Below are 22,724 nucleotides of genomic sequence, written 5' to 3'. Positions count from 1 at the left end.
ACACACACACACACAGGTAGGCACGCGCACACACACACACACACAGGTAGGCACGCGCACACACACACACACACACACAGGTAGGCACGCGCACACACACACACACACAGGTAGGCACGCGCACACACACACACACACAGGTAGGCACGCGCACACACACACACACACACACACACACAGGTAGGCACGCGCACACACACACACACACAGGTAGGCACGCGCACACACACACACACACAGGTAGGCACGCACACACACACACAGGTAGGCGCGCGCACACACACACACACACACAGGTAGGCGCACGCACACACACACACACACAGGTAGGCGCGCGCACACACACACACAGGTAGGCACGCGCACACACACACACACACACACACACACACAGGTAGGCACGCGCACACACACACACACAGGTAGGCACGCGCACACACACACACACACAGGTAGGCACGCACACACACACACAGGTAGGCGCGCGCACACACACACACACACACACAGGTAGGCGCACGCACACACACACACACACAGGTAGGCGCGCGCACACACACACACAGGTAGGCACGCGCGCACACACACACACACACACACACACACAGGTAGGCACGCGCGCACACACACACACACACACAGGTAGGCACGCGCGCACACACACACACACACACACACACACAGGTAGGCACGCGCGCACACACACACACACACACACACACACACAGGTAGGCACGCGCGCACACACACACACACACACACACACACACACAGAGGTAGGCACGCGCGCTCACACACACACAGGTAGGCACGCGCGCACACACACACACACAGGTAGGCACGCGCGCACACACACACACACACACACACAGGTAGGCACGCGCACACACACACACACACACACACACACACACACAGGTAGGCGCGCGCACACACACACACACACACACACACACACACACACACACACACACAGGTAGGCACGCGCACACACACACACACACACAGGTAGGCACGCGCACACACACACACACACACAGGTAGGCACGCGCACACACACACACACACACACACAGGTAGGCACGCGCACACACACACACACACACACAGGTAGGCACGCGCACACACACACACACACACACAGGTAGGCACGCGCACACACACACACAGGTAGGCACGCGCACACACACACACACAGGTAGGCACGCGCACACACACACACACAGGTAGGCACGCGCACACACACACACACAGGTAGGCACGCGCACGCACACACACACACACAGGTAGGCACGCGCACACACACACACACACACAGGTAGGCACGCGCACACACACACACACACACAGGTAGGCACGCACACACACACACACACACACACACAGGTAGGCACGCGCACACACACACACACACACAGGTAGGCACGCGCACACACACACACACACACAGGTAGGCACGCGCACACACACACACACACAGGTAGGCACGCGCACACACACACACACACACACAGGTAGGCACGCGCACACACACACACACACAGGTAGGCACGCGCACACACACACACACACAGGTAGGCACGCGCACACACACACACACACAGGTAGGCACGCGCACACACACACACACACACAGGTAGGCACGCGCACACACACACACACACACAGGTAGGCACGCGCACACACACACACACAGGTAGGCTCGCGCACACACACACACACAGGTAGGCACGCGCACACACACACACACACAGGTAGGCACGCGCGCACACACACAGGTAGGCACGCGCGCACACACACAGGTAGGCGCGCGCGCACACACACACACACACAGGTAGGCGCGCGCGCACACACACACACAGGTAGGCGCGCGCGCACACACACACACAGGTAGACGCGCGCGCACACACACACACAGGTAGACGCGCGCGCACACACACACAGGTAGACGCGCGCGCACACACACACACACACAGGTAGACGCGCGCGCACACACACACACACACACACACAGGTAGACGCGCGCGCGCGCACACACACACACAAAGGTAGACGCGCGCGCGCGCACACACACACACACACAGGTAGACGCGCGCGCACGCACACACACACACACAGGTAGACGCGCGCACACACACACACACACACAGGTAGACGCGCGCGCACACACACACACACACACACAGGTAGACGCGCGCGCACACACACACACACACACACAGGTAGACGCGCGCGCACACACACACACACACACACAGGTAGACGCGCGCGCACACACACACACACACAGGTAGACGCGCGCGCACACACACACACACACACACACACAGGTAGACGCGCGCGCGCCCACACACACACACACAGGTAGGCGCGCGCGCACACACACACACACACACACAGGTAGGCGCGCGCGCACACACACACACACAGGTAGACGCGCGCACACACACACACACACACACACACACAGGTAGGCACGCGCACACACACACACACAGGTAGGCACGCGCACACACACACACAGGTAGGCGCGCACACACACACACAGGTAGGCACGCACACACACAGGTAGGCACGCGCGCACACACACACACACACACACAGGTAGGCACGCGCACACACACACACACACAGGTAGGCACGCGCACACACACACACACACACACACACACAGGTAGGCACGCGCACACACACACACACACAGGTAGGCACGCGCACACACACACACACACACACAGGTAGGCACGCACACACACACACACACACACACAGGTAGGCACGCGCACACACACACACACACAGGTAGGCACGCGCACACACACACACACACAGGTAGGCACGCACACACACACACACACACACACACACACAGGTAGGCACGCGCACACACACACACACACAGGTAGGCACGCGCACACACACACACACACAGGTAGGCACGCGCACACACACACACACACACACACAGGTAGGCACGCGCACACACACACACACACACAGGTAGGCACGCGCACACACACACACACACACACAGGTAGGCACGCGCACACACACACACACACACACACAGGTAGGCACGCGCACACACACACACACACACACACAGGTAGGCACGCGCACACACACACACACACACACACAGGTAGGCACGCGCACACACACACACAGGTAGGCACGCGCACACACACACACAGGTAGGCACGCGCACACACACACACAGGTAGGCACGCGCACACACACACACAGGTAGGCACGCGCACACACACACACAGGTAGGCACGCGCACACACACACACACACACACAGGTAGGCACGCGCACACACACACACACACACACACACACACACAGGTAGGCACGCGCACACACACACACACACACACAGGTAGGCACGCGCACACACACACACACACACACACAGGTAGGCACGCGCACACACACACACACAGGTAGGCACGCGCACACACACACACACACAGGTAGGCACGCGCACACACACACACAGGTAGGCACGCGCACACACACACACACACAGGTAGGCACGCGCACACACACACACACACACACAGGTAGGCACGCGCACACACACACACACACAGGTAGGCACGTGCACACACACACACACACAGGTAGGCACGCGCACACACACACACACACACACAGGTAGGCACACACACACACAGGTAGGCACGCGCACACACACACACAAGTAGGCACGCGCACACACACACACAGGTAGGCACGCGCACGCACACACACAGGTAGGCACGCACACACACAGGTAGGCACGCGCGCACACACACACACACACACACAGGTAGGCACGCGCACACACACACACACACAGGTAGGCACGCGCACACACACACACACACACAGGTAGGCACACGTAGGCACACACACACACACAGGTAGGCACACACACACACACAGGTAGGCACACACACACACACACACAGGTAGGCACGCGCACACACACACACACAGGTAGGCACGCGCACACACACACACACAGGTAGGCACGCACACACACACACACAGGTAGGCACGCACACACACACACACAGGTAGGCACGCACACACACACACACAGGTAGGCACGCACACACACACACACACACACACAGGTAGGCACACACACACACACAGGTAGGCACACACACACACACACACACACAGGTAGGCACACACACACACACACACAGGTAGGCACACACACACACACACACAGGTAGGCACACACACACACACACACACAGGTAGGCACACACACACACACACACACAGGTAGGCACACACACACACACACACACACACAGGTAGGCACACACACACACACACACACACACAGGTAGGCACACACACACACACACACACAGGTAGGCACACACACACACACACACACACAGGTAGGCGCACACACACACACACACACACACACACACACACAGGTAGGCACACACACACACACACACACACACAGGTAGGCACACACACACACACACACACACACACACAGGTAGGCACACACACACACACACACACAGGTAGGCACACACACACACACACACAGGTAGGCACACACACACACACACACAGGTAGGCACACACACACACACACAGGTAGGCACACACACACACACACACACAGGTAGGCACACACACACACACACACACACACACAGGTAGGCACACACACACACACACACACACAGGTAGGCACACACACACACACACACAGGTAGGCACACACACACACACAGGTAGGCACACACACACACACACACAGGTAGGCACACACACACACACACACACACAGGTAGGCACACACACACACACACACACACAGGTAGGCGCACACACACACACACAGGTAGGCACACACACACACACACACACACACAGGTAGGCACACACACACACACACACACAGGTAGGCACACACACACACACACACAGGTAGGCACACACACACACACACACAGGTAGGCACACACACACACACACACACAGGTAGGCACACACACACACACACACACACACACACACACACACACACACACAGGTAGGCACACACACACACACACAGGTAGGCACACACACACACACACAGGTAGGCACACACACACACACACACACAGGTAGGCACACACACACACACACACACAGGTAGGCACACACACACACACACACACACACACATACACAGGTGGGCACACACACACACACACACACACACAGGTAGGCACACACACACACACACACAGGTAGGCACACACACACACACACACACAGGTAGGCACACACACACACACACACACACAGGTAGGCACACACACACACACACACACAGGTAGGCACACACACACACACACACACACACACAGGTAGGCACACACACACACACACACACACAGGTAGGCACACACACACACACACACACACAGGTAGGCACACACACACACACACACACAGGTAGGCACACACACACACACACACACACAGGTAGGCACACACACACACACACACACACACACACACACACACAGGTTGGCACACACACACACACACACACACACACAGGTAGGCACACACACACACACACACACACAGGTAGGCACACACACACACACACACACACAGGTAGGCACACACACACACACACACACACAGGTAGGCACACACACACACACACACAGGTAGGCACACACACACACACACACACACAGGTAGGCACACACACACACACACAGGTAGGCACACACACACACACACACACAGGTAGGCACACACACACACACACACACAGGTAGGCACACACACACACACACACACACACACACACACAGGTAGGCACACACACACACACACACAGGTAGGCACACACACACACACAGGTAGGCACACACACACACACACAGGTAGGCACACACACACACACACAGGTAGGCACGCGCGCACACACACACACAGGTAGGCACGCGCACACACACACACACAGGTAGGCACGCGCACACACACACACACAGGTAGGCACGCACACACACACACACAGGTAGGCACGCACACACACACACACAGGTAGGCACGCACACACACACACACACACACACAGGTAGGCACACACACACACACAGGTAGGCACACACACACACACACACACACACACACACACAGGTAGGCACACACACACACACACAGGTAGGCACACACACACACACACAGGTAGGCACACACACACACACACACACAGGTAGGCACACACACATACACACACACACACAGGTAGGCACACACACACACACACACACACACACACAGGTAGACACACACACACACACACAGGTAGGCACACACACACACACAGGTAGGCACACACACACACACACACACACACACACACACAGGTAGGCACACACACACACACACACAGGTAGGCACACACACACACACACACAGGTAGGCACACACACACACACAGGTAGACACACACACACACACACACACACACAGGTAGGCACGCACACACACACACACACACACAGGTAGGCACGCACACACACACACAGGTAGGCACACACACACACACACAGGTAGGCACACACACACACACACACACACACACACAGGTAGACACACACACACAGGTAGACACACACACACACACACACACAGGTAGGCACACACACACACACACACACACAGGTAGGCACACACACACACACACACACACACACAGGTAGGCACACACACACACACACAGGTAGGCACACACACACACACACACACAGGTAGGCACACACACACACACACACACAGGTAGGCACACACACACACGCACACACACACACACACACACAGGTAGGCACACACACACACACACACAGGTAGGCACACACACACACACACACAGGTAGGCACACACACACACACACACATACACAGGTAGGCACACACACACACAGGTAGGCACACACACACACACACACACACACACACACACACAGGTAGGCACACACACACACACACAGACAGGTGCGCGCACACACACACACACACAGACAGGTGCACACACACACAGACAGGTACGCACACACACACACACACACACACACATACAGGTGCGCACACACACACACATACAGGTGCGCACACATACAGGTACACACACACATACAGGTACGCACATGTGTGCACACACACATATACAGGTGTACACGCGCACACTCATACAGGTACGCACGCACGCACACACACATACAGGTACGCACGCATGCACACACATAGAGGTATGCACGCAGACACATAGAGGTACGCAGGCACACAAACATACAGGTACGCACTCACGTAAGCACACATACAGGTGTACACACACATACAGGTGTACACGCACACACATACAGGTACAGGTACACACACATACAGGTACAGGTACACACACACAAACAGGTACGCACGCGTGTGCACACACACATATAGAGGTACGCACGCGCGTGCACACACACACATAGAGGTACGCACGCGCGTGCACACACATATAGAGGTACGCACGCGCGTGCACACACATATAGAGGTACGCACGCACACGCACATACAGGTACGCGCACACAGACAGACAGGCACACATACAGGTACGCAAACGCACACATATAGTTGTACACGCACACACACATACAGGTATGCACAAACACTCACGCACACACACACACACACACACTCACACACACACACACACTCACACACACATCTACAGGTACGCACGCATGCACACACACACACATCTACAGGTACGCACGCACGCACACACACACACACATCTACAGGTACGCACGCACACACACACACACATCTACAGGTACGCACGCACGCACACACACACACATCTACAGGTACGCACGCACGCACACACACACACACATCTACAGGTACGCACGCACGCACGCACACACACACATCTACAGGTACGCACGCATGCACACACACACACATCTACAGGTACGCACGCATGCACACACACACACATCTACAGGTACGCACGCACGCACACACACACACACACACACATCTACAGGTACGCACGCACACAGACACACACATCTACAGGTACGCACGCACACAGACATACAGGTTTGCGCGCACACACACACACACATACAGGTACGCACGCACATACACATACAGGTACGCACGCACATACACATACAGGTACGCGCACACACATATAGGTATGCACGTGCGCGCACACATGCAGGTACACACGCATGCAGGTACGCACGCACACACGCATGCAGGTACGCACGCACACACGCATGCAGGTACGCACGCACACACGTATGCAGGTACGCACGCACACACGCATACAGGTACGCACCCACACACGCATACAGGTACACATGCACACACACACACACACACACACACACACACACATACAGGTGCACACACACACACATACAGGTGCACACACACACACACACATACAGGTGCACACACACACACATACAGGTGCACACACACACACACACACATACAGGTACAGGTACACACACGCACACATACAGGTACGCACACACCCGCACGTGTGCACACACACACAGGTAGGCACACATATACAGGTGTGCACACACACACACACACAGACAGGTGTACACGCGCATCCACATACAGGTACGCACGCGCGCGCACACACACACAGGTACGCATGCACGCACACATACAGGTACGCACGCACGCACACATACAGGTACGCACGCACGCACGCACACACACACATACAGGTACGCGCGCGCACACACATACAGGTACGCATATATACACACACACGTACAGGTACACACACACACAGGTTCAGGTACTCACACACACACATACATGCAGGTACGCACACACACACATGCAGGTACGCACGCGCACACACACATGCAGGTACGCTCACACGCACATACACATGCAGGTACGCTCACACGCACATACATACAGGTACGCATGCACACACACATACAGGTACGCACACACACACACACACACACACACAGGTACGCACACACACACTCCCACACACACACACACACATACAGGTACGCGCATATACACACACACATGTACGCACGCACGCACACACACATACAGGTACGCACGCACACACACCCAAACATACAGGTATTCACACACACCCAAACATACAGGTTTACACACACACACCAAAACGTACAGGTATACACACAGACCCAAACATACAGGTATACACACAGACCCATAAATTTAACTTGTTTACAAACACCACATTCACACCAGCACTACAGTGCCAGTCATTGAAAGTGCAATTAGTAGTGTGTGTGTGTGTGTGTGTGTGTGTGTGTGTGTGTAAAGATGAGCTGCCAGAGGAGGGATTGGAGGATGGGCATGTCACTCTGAGCTGCCACACGGCTCTGCCCTCATCCCAGTCACTCACACCTGCTGTACCTGGAAACAGCCCCACCACTGATCCAGATAACGCAGCCCCGCCCCCACCTGCAGATACCGCCCTGCCCACAGCTGAGGACCAACCCTCCGAGCCAGTTGTGGAATCCTTACCTGCAGGGTAGGTGTGTGTGGGTGTGTGTGGCTGTAATGGCATTGTTGTGCATGTATAGGCATCATTAACCTTTTGTAGGTAAGTATGAATGCATGTATGTTAATAAGTGAAGTGCATGTTACTATGCAGTAATATATGTGCGGTGTAGTTATACCTGTACAGGTTGTTTGTAGTTGTATGTGTGCTGATTGTAGTTATTCATGGTCTGTTTAATTGTTCCCTCCACCCCCAGCTGGGAGCAGAGAGTGTTACCACATGGTCGTGTTTACTATGTGGATCACAATACCAAGACCACCACCTGGGAAAGACCACTTCCTCCAGGGTGAGTTACGCACGCTCGCTGTACCTCCATGGCGGTCAGACGTTTTTTTGACATGCAAGGCATTCTGGAAAAAAAAAATTGATTGTGGCCTCAGCAACGGTTCAGCTCCATCATACACTCAGCCAGGCGGTAACGGCAGTGAGGCACAATGAAGCAGGAAGTAACGGCAGTAAGGTGCAGTGAAGCGGGCGGTAACGGTAGTGAGGCGCAGTGAAGCAGGAAGTAACGGCAGTAAGGTGCAGTGAAGCGGGCGGTAACGGCAGTGAGGCGCAGTGAGGCGGGAAGTCACGGCAGTGAGGCGCAGTGAGGCGGGAAGTCACGGCAGTGAGGCGCAGTGAGGCGGGAAGTCACGGCAGTGAGGCGCAGTGAAGCGGGCGGTAACGGCAGTGAGGTGCAGTGAGGCGGGAAGTCACGGCAGTATGGGCGCAGCGCAGTGTCATTCTGTTTTAGCATTAGCCTGCCTGGATTAGTGACAATGACCGAGGCTACTGGGATGGGGCGCGTGTTAAGGGTATGTGTTAAGCTGCAGACAAACAAAATGCTAATGTTTGCTCCCACACACGCATGCGCACTGTATTTTGTGTGTGTGTGTAAAACCTCAGTTTTCTCCAAATTCTGCATTGCTGAGGTTAGAGGTATGAGAATATCCAACTATGTGTGTTTAGATATGAACTTCATGCACAGGGTTTTTAAAAGTTCAGATCTGACTGTCTGTGTGTGCGTGCGCACACGTGTGCATGTGTATGCCTGTGTATGTAGGTGGGAGAAGAGAGTGGACCATCGAGGGAGGTTCTACTATGTAGACCACAACACGCGCACCACCACATGGCAGCGTCCCACGGTGGAGTCCGTGCGCTGCTATGAGCAGTGGCAGACCCAGCGCAGCCAGTTACAGGGGGCCATGCACCAATTCAACCAGAGATACCTCTACCAGGTAACCCACAGCCTCGCACACAGGAGTGTGTGTGTGTGTGTGTGTGTGTGTGTGTGTGTGTGTGTGTGTGTGTGTGTGTAAGTACCTTATGGGCCACATCCTCCTCTGTCTGATCTCAGTGTCTTTTTACACACACACCCTGCCCTGTCTGATCTCAGTGTGCCTTACACGCACTCATACATCCTCAAACCCCACAGTTACAGACCTGTCTGGTAGGGGCTGTCCCCTCTGTATCTGTATGCTCACACCCTGCCCACAGCTGAGGACCAACCCTCCGAGCCAGTTGTGGAATCTTTACCTGCATGGTAGGGGTGTGTGGGTGTGGGGGGGAGGGGGATTGTTGTGCATGTACAGGCATCGTGTGTGCTCACACCCTGCCTATGTGTGACCGAGGGTGGTCTGTACAGTACCTGAACACCTACGTGTCAGGTACTGCTGGGGAAGATTAGATTGATACGTCATGTTGGCCAAGGAGCACCCTTGAGAGGTGAGGGTGAAGGAGATCTCAGAGCGATGTTACTGTTCTAGATCAGTGCTGTTGGAGGGCGGTGTTCTCCACCACACTGTGCAGTGCATGCTGGGTAAAGCAGGGGGCGTGGCTGAAGGTTGTGGAGAGCTGCTTTAGAGAAGTTTCATTACTGAAGTCTCTGTTTCTGTTTCTGAGCTATTTACACCTCCGCCCCCTGACAGCTTCACCCAGGCCTTGCCAGCCTGAAACCAGAATAACCTCCACCCCCTCTGGGGTTGAGGTTGGGCTTGGCACCAGAATAACCTCCACCCCTCTGGGGCTCTGGCTATCCAGACATTAGAGAGCAGGGCCAGCAGGTTCCCACAGCCACCGTGGTTTAGAGCTGTGCACCGTGTGTGTGTGCGCGTGTGTGCGCGCGCGTGTGTGTGTGTGCATGCGTGTGTGCATACGTGTAGGCATGTGTGTTAAGACAGTTATTGTAGGTTACTGTAGCGTGCAGTTGAGTTGTACAGGTTGTGAATGTCCCACGGTGACCATCACACACCTCAAACATTTCACACCTGAGTCCAACATTACAGGACACTGAGTACACACTACACAGCATGCGTGCGCATACACACACTAGACAACATGCACATACTATACACATACTACACAACATTTATTTTTTTGTAGAATGTGTGTATTGTGTGTGTGTGGTATGCGCATGTTGTGTAGTGTGTGTGCGCGCGCGCATGTTGTGCAGTGTGTGTGTGTGTTGTGTAGAGTGTGTGCGTGCGTGCGTGTGTCTCTCTCTCTCTCTCTCTCTCTCTCTCTATAGAGAGAGAGAGAGAGAGATGCGCACACACAAACACTCTACACAACATACACACACAGATCATACAAAAATATATACACACACACACACTGCACAAACATACACACTCATCTGCACAGTGACTCACACATACATCACAGTTCTGTAGCAGCAGAAAATGGCAGATTTTGTGTAGTAATTGGCAGTCATTTAGAGTCATTATCGCCTGTTTCCGGCCATCCAGCACCCTGTTCCTCTCCCTTCCTCCCCCGCCCTACGTCCTCTCTACTGCTCTCTCTCCTCTCTCTCCTCTCTCCCCCCAATCATGTTGTTAATGCATATCTTTGTTATTTTAATATAATTAACAGCTGCAACAGGTAAGATAATCCTAAACCAGTATAACCCAGACACCTCTATTATGACGCCCTCTCTCTCTCTCTCTCTCTCTCTCTCTCTCTCTCTCCCTCTCTCTCCTCTTTCTCTCTCACTGTCTCCCCCTTTCTCTCTCTCTCTCTCTCTCTCTCTCTCTCCCTCTCCCTCTCTCTCTCTCTCTCTCTCTCTCCCCCTCCCCCTCCCTCTCTCTCTCTTTCTCTCTCACGTGCACACTCTCCCCCTCTCTCTCTTTCCTCTCTCTCTCTCTCTCTCTCCCTCTCTCTCCCTCCCTCTCTCGTCCGTTGCTTGTCTGCCAGGGTGCTGTTCTCTGGGCAGCTGGACAGGAAGAGCCAGTGGTGATGTCAGGCCTTTTATTTCATTTTTTCTACCTTTTTTAGTCATAGAAACTCAAGAGGGTTGGTCCTCTTAGTGAGCCCTTAGTAACTGATTGACACGCGCGCACACTTTCCCTTGATTTCATCATGGTGTGTGTTTCCGAGCGGTGGCGCTCGGATGTCACTGTGAGCTGTATTTAGTGTCTGGTGACGGATGTGATTGTATCCTGCTGGTGGTGCTGAAGGTCTGGATGGAACAGCTCCACCCAGCTCCACCACCCTTCAGCTCCACCACCCAGCTACACCCTCCAGGTACACCACCCAGCACAGACATTCTGTGTGCACGTAACATTAGAATGGAGACTATTGTTATCAGTGAAGCATAAATGAAGCAACTTCTCCTCTACAAACTGTGCATACATGAATAAATAAATCCAGTGGTTGTTGTGTTGAGTTAAACTGGTTTAATGGTTCTGGTTCCATCGGTCCAGATGGGATTGAATGGTCTTTTATAAACTCATCACTGGTCACTGGCTTGGTCTGCAGCATCCCAGAAAGCACTGCTGGAACTGGGATTTTTAGCAGCTGCTTTTTGAGCAGTGAAATCGCTCCCAGAGCTGAACGCCCTTCACTGCGCCAGCATGTCCTCCCCCCCCCAACACACACACAAGCACACAGTAGGTGTTTGTCACATACAAGTTTTCCACACACACAATCAATATATATATATATATATGTGTGTGTGTGTGTTACTCCACCCACCCACACTCTCTCTCTCTCGCTCTCTCTTTCTCTCACACACACAGCTGGCAGACAGAGAGAGCTGCAGGTTCCAGTGTGTGTGGAATAAAGGTGCTTTTGTAAAGAGGGGTTGTGGCGTCTGGGCAGGAATGAATGTTTTCTTCAGTTAGCTCAGACATCACACCTCCCTGTTGCTTTCTCACAACGGCTCGACTTCAGAGCGGGACGGGCAGGAGACAGGGTGGGGCCTCCTCACCAGCCAGTGATCTCATTGGAACAGCGTGTGCGTGTGCACACTTTCCTTCCTGCCTGGCGAGTGTGGGTTTTGGAAGGCATATGCAGGGTGCGTGTGGGGCTCAGTCACTGTGTGGAGTAGCGCAGCAGAGAGCTGAGTGCTGCCTGGCTCCTGCAAAACACAGCCATCGCCACGGAGAAGCGACGCAGTTAAGCCTAGACTGTCTTAACTCTCTCGCTCTCTCTTTCTAGTCTTCAGGAGCTCCAGTGGAGAATGACCCTCTGGGTTCTCTTCCTCCAGGATGGGGTAAGTCCTGCGCTCTTTTGCTGGGCGCGCACACACACACACACACACACACACAGACAGTTCAGGTGGAGTGTGTTGTTTAGTGCAGGGTCTGTGTAAAACTCTAGCTAGGACAGGCCAGTCTCTCACAGACATACGCGGGACACACATGGGCTCTCCAAGGGCGAATCTGGACTATCAGTTTCATTTGAAAGTGTGTTAGTCCGGTGACGGTGGAGCAAGTTTACACTGACGTACACAGAGCTGCTCTGCTCTTCACGACTGACTGCCACAGACATGTTGGTGTTTAAAGGGGAGAGAGTCCATTGGGGTCTGGGGTGGGGAATGGGGGGTAAAGGATGTAATGTAAGGGCTTCTGTTCCAGGGCTACACACACACACACACACACACACACACACACACACACACACACACACACACTAATGAGAACAGTATGGCACGGAGACCTGGAGTTGTGCTGAATCTGGAAAGAGTGTGAACGTCTGTGTGTGTGTGTGTGTGTGTGTGGACTTTTGGGGAGGGAAGAAGGGGGTACCATCTTTGGTCAGAAAATCAGTCAGGACTGTAACAACACACGGTGGATAAGTGACATGTCTGAGCACACACCAGATGTGTGGGGGTGGGGGGCTTTTACACGTGCACTGGGTTTGAGGTTTTGAAATTAACAGTCAGCAAATCTACCTTTTCATTTCTGTTTTTCATTCAGATTTGTTTCTTTCTTTCTCTTTCCTGTATGTAGAAGAGATATTCTATGGATGGAGGGGTGGTACTCTGTGGGTGGAGGGGTGGTACTCTGTGGGTGGAGGGGTGGTACTCTGTGGGTGGAGGGGTGGGATTCCATGGCTCTAGTGAAATGCCTCAGTGAGCTGACACTTTTCCTGCAGTACTTCTAGCGCCTGTCCTCCACCTCTCAGCTTGTCCAGTAACGCCTGTCCTCTGTCCTCTTTAGGAGTAGTGCCAATCTCAGCTCACCTGTACAATGTCTGTGCTCTGAATTCTCTTTCTGTCTCCCTGAGAGAGAAAACCCTCAACAAATGCACTTTACCCTGGCAAATCAACTAAATAAACAAAATAAATCCTCACTCTCCCACTCTTTCTCACTCTCTCACTTCCACTGTGTCTCTCTCTCTTACAGAGAAACGTCAAGATAATGGCAGAGTCTACTTTGTCAACCATAATACACGAACCACGCAATGGGAGGACCCTCGAACCCAAGGGTGTGTGTGTGTGTGTGTGTGTGTGTGTGTGTCTCTGTCTGTCTGTGTGGCTACATTTCCAGTAAGTGTGTAACTGCACACACAGTCCCCAGTATCTGCCTACTGTGGCTGTGTGCTCTGCCCCCCCGTGTGCTCCGCCCCCCCTGTGTACACTCTGATTGGTTGATCTGTGGCGAGCCATTGAGGCACAGCCCTACAGGCGCTAGCTGTGGTCTCGGATCAGCCAGAACTCCGCCCACTGCTCTGAGTCATGGCTGACTGGAGTGGTGAGAGTTTACTGTGGTACAGTACAAGCTTGTTCAGTGATTCTACTGTGGAAATTCCTGCCGTGTTTCTCCTGGGGGGGGGGTGGATAATGTTCGGTAGAACCTCGAGGGTCACCACCCCCCTGCTGGACTCCTCAGGTCTGATTAATTCCTAAACTCTGGGGGTCTCAACTGTCTAAGTGTCATTTTGAAGTTTTATTTCTGAGACAGGGTGGGTGTACACACACACACACACACACACACACACACACACACCCCCTTCACTGTTTCTTACTCTCTGCCTGCTCCAGGATGGTGCAGGAGCCTCCGTTGCCCCCTGGCTGGGAAATGAAGTACACCTCAGAGGGCGTGCGATACTTTGTGGACCACAATTCTCGCACCACCACCTTCAAAGACCCGCGGCCAGGATTTGAGTCAGGGTACATACCACACACACACGTACCACACACATACACACACACCACACACACTCGTACTCGTACACGTACACACACACTTGTACACTACACACACACACACACTCACTCATACACCACACACGCTCGTACACCACACGTATACACACACACATACACACACTCTACAGGTGTTGATGAGGGTAAATACTACACACACACACTCAAATGACATTAATTCAGGGTGAAGTGTGTGAAATCTGTTGGGTTCAGTTGCTTTTCCCGTCACAGACTATATGTACCCAGATCTCTCTCTCTCTCTCTCTCTCTCTCTCTCTCTCTCTCTCTCTCTCTCTCTAGCTCTCGTCAGGGTGGGTCTCCTGGTGCATATGACCGCAGCTTCAGATGGAAATATCACCAGTTCCGCTTCCTGTGTCATGTAAGTGTGTATTTAAAGTTCTGCTTCCTGTGTCATGTGTGCATTTAAAGTTCTGCTTCCTGTGTCGTGTATATGTAAAGTTCTCTATCTCTCTCTCTCTGTTTCTCTCTCTTTCTCTTTCATTTCCAGTCCAATGCTCTACCCAGTCATGTGAAGATCTCCGTATCGAGGCAAACTCTGTTTGAAGACTCATTTCAGCAGGTGGGTCTCATACATTCGTGTATGTGTGTAGTGCGTGTGTGCGTATTAATGGGATTTTCTCTTCAGATCATGAACATGAAGCCATATGACCTGCGCCGTAGACTCTACATCATCATGAGGGGGGAGGAGGGGCTCGACTACGGCGGCATCGCCAGGCAAGTAACCCTCAACCCCTAACCCCTAACCTTAACCCCTAACCCTAACGCAATAATCCTCTGCTAACATTACCATTACCGTAAGTGCGGGTGTGTTGGGGTGTGTTACCTGGTGCGTCAGTGCCACTGTTTGCTCCCTCCACCCCCCTGTGTGCTTGAAACCCTCCTTGTGGTGATGGGGAATTCTCCTCCTGGTGTTTGGACCCCCTCCTGGTGTTTGCGTGTTGGTCTCGGTGTCTCTCCAGTGGTTTTACCCTATGGTAGGTTGGGTCAAGCTGTTCTACCACAGGGTAGAACCACGGACGGGATGCCTGGAGGTGTCTCCACTGACCCTGGTTGTGACTGCTGACCCCTGACCCCCAACCCCCATCCAGGGGTCTGGGGCAATGGTCAGGGTTCTGAGCTTCGCTTGCTGTGTTTATTCGTGTGTGTGTGTCTGTGTGTGTGTGTGTGTGTGTGTGTGTGTGTGTGTGTGTGTGTGTGTGTGTGTTATCCACATTAGTGTGTTAATGTGTTTGTGTGTGGGTTTGAGATTGTTAATAAGGTCCTCTGTAGTGTTGATGCACATCATAGTTCTCCTGAATCAAACACCTTTGTCTTAAGTTACTACTTTTCCCAGACTGTTTGTTCCATTACAGTTACAGTGATTCGCTTGTTTGTCTGTTTATGTAAAATTGCTCCTCTTATACTTTTATTTGTGGCATTGTTTTCTGTTTTTTATCCACCAATTACACACAAATTATTTTTGTTCATCAGCCCAGTGTTATTATTACAGTGATTATTTTAGGTTTTGATGTTTTCTCTTGGTGGTGTGTTTGCTGAGTGCTGTTAGCAGGGTGAGGTGGTTCAGATGTTTATTTTGCAGATACACTGCAGTTCTGTTCTTCTGTTCAGTCCAGACGTCCTCAGTCACCTCAGGCACTCACAGCTTTGTGCTGTGCTGCTAAAACGAGTGATTCACATCAGCTGAATAACCTCCAGATATTTGTCTGTCTCTCTCTCTCTCTCTCTCTCTCTCTCTCTCTCTCTCTCTCTCTACAGAGAGTGGTTCTTCCTGCTCTCCCACGAGGTCCTGAACCCCATGTACTGTCTATTTGAGTATGCTGGTAAAAATAACTACTGTCTGCAGATAAACCCAGCCTCCTCCATCAACCCAGACCACCTCACCTACTTCCGCTTCATTGGTCGCTTCATTGCCATGGTGAGATTCTTTATGCCAGCAGATATCGTATGTGCGTGCGTGTGCGAGTGCGCATACGTGTGTGTTTCTTGGGGCTGGAATAATTGTTGTAGGAAGAGTTTATCTTAATTTGCCATAAAGTGACTGAATCTCGATTCAAATAAAGACCTTTATTACTGCTGTCAGTGTGAGTGAGATAGAAAAGGTGTTGAGAGAGAGAATGTAGTAATATCCAGAGGACTGGAGCATGCTGGGATTATGAGAGAAAGTTAGAGTAATGTGTAGTATAGTGGTATTAGAGTAGTATAGTGGTATTGGAGTAGTGTTGTGTAGTATAGTGGTATTGGACTAGTAGTGTGTCATATAGTGGTATTAGAGTAGTGGTGTGTTGTATAGTGGTATTGGAGTAGTGTTGTGTCGTATAGTGGTATTAGTGTTGTGTCGTATAGTGGTGAATTGCAATAGCTTAGTGACTAATACAGTATAGTGAATTTAATGTGGTTTGTGTAGTGAATTCATCATTAGTAAAACATGAAGATAGCATGTTTAATACACCATCGAGTCCTCAGTGCAGTTGACTAATGTGGTCTGTGTGTTTTGCATGTGTGTGTTTGCCTGATTTAGTGCTGATGAACACACACTATCTGAGCTTTTGTTACAATAACACAAGTTGAAATACTGAAACTCCAAATGTTTAAATACTGATGATTTGAAGTGTGAAATGTCCTGAAGCAGCTTCTGTAGCCTGGAGCTGGCCGCAGGTCTACAATGAAGGGTTAGGGTCAGGACACCGTCCTGCAAACCTTTAAGAAAGGTCATGATTAATGTTTCATTCATGAATGGGTGAATGTTTACCTTCCTAACAGAAACATTCATGTGTACACAAGCCTCACTGTGTGTATAGACATGCACTTATAAAGGGAATCCAGTCAATACTGTGTATTTAAGCATATGAGTGTAAGTATGAATGGACATAATGTGTATATGTAACAGTAGTGAAGCCGTGTGTGTGTAGGTTAGACTGGATGAAAACTGGTTTCCTGCCAAAGAGACGAAGTAGCTTATAATTTCACATTTGTTAGTGAATATGTTCTTTTGTGTGTGTGTGTGTGTGTGTGTGTATATACTATGTGGGCTGGTAGGAGTTTTGTGTTTACATGCGCGCATATATATATATATATATATATATATATATATATATATATATATATATATATATATATATATATATTTTTTTTTTTTTTTTTTTTTAATGTGTGTGTGTGTGTGTGTGTGTGTGTGTGTGTGTGTGTGTGTGTGTGTGATTTACCAGTATGAACATAAGGGTGCATATCTGCCCCTACTCACTTCACTCTGGGACAGAATCCAGAACTAACAGGCCCCAAAACCAACACACACACATCGATCTGCATGGCTTCAGCGCCACACCCAGTCCACTCAGGCCAAGACAGGCCTGTATTTAGTCTGAAACTTGCTTTGGAAACCCTAAACCTTAGAAACCATTATAAACCAATATACACCCCTTATAAACCAATATACACCCCTTTCTAAACCATTATAAATCCTTATAAACATTAGAAACCTCTTATAAACACTTATAAACCCCTTAAAAATGTGCAGCTAAACTTTTTGTTCCTCGTCCCTCACCCACCTAGCCCTGGTTTGTTTGTGTGTGTGTGTGTGTGTGTGTGTGTGTGTGTGTGTGTGTGTGCGCGCGCGTGTGTGTACGTGTGCGTGCACGTGTGCGCATTGTGTGTTTATAAACTCTGTGCTCTGTAGGCACTCTACCATGGGAAGTTCATCGATACGGGCTTCACGCTTCCCTTCTACAAACGCATGCTGAATAAGAAACCCACTCTGAAGGACCTGGAGTCCATTGATCCAGAATTCTATAACTCCATCATGTGGGTGAAGTACGTACCCTACTCTGTCCTCCAAGTCTGTCTCTGTGTGTGTGTGTGTGTGATTTTTGCTCTCCTGGTGACGTTTGTGTGTGTGATTGGCAGGGAGAATGACCTGGAGGAGTGTGGGGTGGAGCTGTATTTCGCACAGGACATGGAGATCCTGGGGAAGGTCTCCACCCACCAGCTGAAGGATGATGGAGAGAACCAGCTTGTCACCCAACACAACAAGGAGGAGTACATTGGGTATGGGTCCTGGTGATAGGAATAGTGTTGGGTTTAAAATGGTCTTAGCATTAATGTTGGGGTTAATATTAAGATTAAGGTTGGAGCTGAGTTTAGTATTAGGAATATAATTAATACTGAGATTGGGTTTAGTTTTGCCATTGAAGTGGTGGTTGTTAATATGACTGGGTTTAGTCTTGTGGTTGATTATTATTATTATGATGATGACTGGGTTTAGTGTTGGGATTGAGGATGCTATTATTATGACTGGGTTTGTGCCCAGTCTGCTGACAGACTGGCGTTTTACTCGCGGAGTGGAGGCGCAGACTAAAGCCTTCCTGGACGGCTTTAACGAGGTTGTGCCTCTCGAGTGGCTCCGATACTTTGATGAGAAAGAGCTGGAGGTGGGTGGAGCTAAAACAAACACCTGTATCTGCTTCTACTCCAAACTCAGCATTTAATTGTAATCGCAATGTTCCTGGTCCCCTGAACCCCTCACATATCTCAGCTCATTGTGATAGCTGATTGGCTGGTTTCTCTTGTAGCTGATGCTGTGTGGGATGCAGGAGATTGATCTGAGTGACTGGCAGAAAAACACCATCTACCGCCATTACACCAAGAACAGCAAACAAATCCACTGGTTCTGGCAGGTATGTGTGTGCGTGTACGAGTGTCTGTCTCACTAACACACCCTGTTAAACCCTTGTGTGTGTGTGTGTGTGTGTGTGTGTGTGTGTGTGTGTGTGTGTGTGTGTGTGTGTACGAGTGTCTATCTCTAACACACCCTGTTAAACCCTTGTGTGTGTGTGTAGGTTGTGAAGGATATGGACAACGAGAAGCGAATTCGTTTGCTGCAGTTTGTTACAGGAACCTGTCGACTGCCAGTGGGAGGCTTTTCTGAACTGATAGGTGCACACACTCATAATAATAATAAGAAGGGATTTATGCAAACCTCAGCATGTTTCTGGCAACCTAATTAACTGACGCACTCTTAATGCCACACGTAGGGAGTAACGGACCCCAGAAGTTCTGCATAGACAAAGTGGGAAAGGAGACATGGCTGCCCAGAAGTCACACCTGGTAAGACTACAGGTTACCCAGGTTACCTGGACATGTGATGATATCACACCTGGTAAGACTACAGGTTACCTGGACATGTGATGATATCACACCTGGTAAGACTACAGGTTACCTGGACATGTGATGATATCACACCTGGTAAGACTACAGGTTACCTGGACATGTGATGATATCACACCTGGTAAGACTACAGGTTACCTGGACATGTGATGATATCACACCTGGTAAGACTACAGGTTACCTGGACATGTGATGATGTCACACCTGGTAAGACTACAGGTTACCTGGACATGTGATGATGTCACACCACTCTGTTTCTCGTTCACAGCTTCAACCGCCTGGACCTGCCACCATATAGAAATCTGGAGCAGCTGAGGGAGAAGCTTCTGTTTGCTATTGAGGAGACGGAGGGCTTTGGGCAGGAATGAGCACTCGGAGCAGGGCGGGGCCATGGGGCAGAACCAGGGGTGGGGCCAAGAGGGGTGGGACACCAACCATTACTCCACCCACTGCTGGAATTGGAGTGAATCAGTAGGAGGGAAGGCTTTATGGCAATAGTAAAGATGCACCATTTTCCATCACAGATATTCAGTCACTTTCTAAAGCTCATTTGAAAACAGCCATAGTTAACCAAAGTGCTACAGAAATGGTCTAAGGTTAAGAAAATTTTAAAAATTAAATCACACTTGTGTATACACTTGAGACCACACAACCATAACACGACAACACACATCAATAACAAAAATGACAAAGCAATAAAAAAAATGAAATAAAACACAAAATATAAATTAAAAAAATTAAGTAACCTGGGCACTGTAGGCAATTCAGGCACATAAACCCAGGAACAGAGAAATGTTTTTAAGGTGAGATTTACACCTGTTTTAGCACGAAGATATTGATCTTCACGTTATTAACAGCAGTTGTTGTTGAAAGTCTGGTGGCACTACAAAGCAATTTCCTCTTTACCATGGCAACAGTGCTTACTGATTGTTCTGTGACCTGACTGGTCATGGGACCTTCAACAAGTCAGTAAATGCCAGACACAAATGAAATGTGAAAATGATACTTTTTGTATCTTCAAGCATCTAGAGGGCAGTAGAGAGCCTGAGTCCAAAAGAGCCCCTACCCCTCCGTATGCTCCAGACCACCAGAATCACAACCTACAAAGCAAATTTTGATAAATAATTTTACAATACATTGCAAACTTCAGAAACAGCACAGCTAGAGTAAATGCACCATATTTTCATCTTATGGGAGAAAATATTTTACAGGAGCAGAGTTGTGAGAGAATGTAAAAGACTTGGGACAAATGTATTTTATTTCTCTGGTTTGTTTTATGTTTTGTTAATTTTGAAATAATTGGTAATTCTGTACAGAACAAAATCAAATGAGAATATACGTGTTGTTTGGAACAAAAGGGTGGTACAAAAATCCCTGATTAAAAACTGCGTGTACATATGCTGGCCTGAGATTCACTTTCATTACTTACAAACAGAAGCATCAACTAATGCATTGTTTAGATTGAGATGAACCCTTTTGTAATGTCAGATTACTGATGGATTTCTGTAGTCATCTTAATAAC

The 22,724-nt window shown here is 50.8% G+C and overlaps 1 protein-coding gene across 3 annotated transcripts in view; it reads left to right on the top strand.

Moving 5' to 3' along the window:
• Positions 1–22,600, top strand: part of wwp2 (WW domain containing E3 ubiquitin protein ligase 2) — a 34,228-nt gene extending 11,628 nt beyond the window's left edge. For 2 of the 3 annotated variants that reach the window (XM_081699456.1, XM_081699459.1), the window contains 17 exons: positions 9,369–9,579; positions 9,806–9,895; positions 10,655–10,829; positions 14,029–14,083; positions 15,219–15,300; positions 15,857–15,985; positions 16,322–16,400; positions 16,530–16,601; positions 16,668–16,756; positions 17,798–17,957; positions 19,716–19,849; positions 19,943–20,083; positions 20,346–20,466; positions 20,608–20,712; positions 20,875–20,971; positions 21,070–21,142; positions 21,471–22,600. In XM_081699456.1, coding sequence (XP_081555582.1) covers positions 9,369–9,579; positions 9,806–9,895; positions 10,655–10,829; positions 14,029–14,083; positions 15,219–15,300; positions 15,857–15,985; positions 16,322–16,400; positions 16,530–16,601; positions 16,668–16,756; positions 17,798–17,957; positions 19,716–19,849; positions 19,943–20,083; positions 20,346–20,466; positions 20,608–20,712; positions 20,875–20,971; positions 21,070–21,142; positions 21,471–21,570 — 1,913 coding nt within the window. In that variant the 3' untranslated portion in view covers positions 21,571–22,600. The remainder of the gene's footprint in view (positions 1–9,368; positions 9,580–9,805; positions 9,896–10,654; positions 10,830–14,028; positions 14,084–15,218; positions 15,301–15,856; positions 15,986–16,321; positions 16,401–16,529; positions 16,602–16,667; positions 16,757–17,797; positions 17,958–19,715; positions 19,850–19,942; positions 20,084–20,345; positions 20,467–20,607; positions 20,713–20,874; positions 20,972–21,069; positions 21,143–21,470) is intronic. The other variant, XM_081699457.1, reaches the window with a different exon arrangement.
• Positions 22,601–22,724: the final 124 nt, after the last annotated feature.

Source organism: Electrophorus electricus, chromosome 16, assembly GCF_041902795.1.
Source record: "Electrophorus electricus isolate QZ-2024a chromosome 16, ASM4190279v1, whole genome shotgun sequence".
Lineage (NCBI taxonomy): Eukaryota > Metazoa > Chordata > Actinopteri > Gymnotiformes > Gymnotidae > Electrophorus > Electrophorus electricus.
Note: the sequence above shows the minus strand (reverse complement) of the source record. Positions and strands in the feature narration are given on the sequence as shown.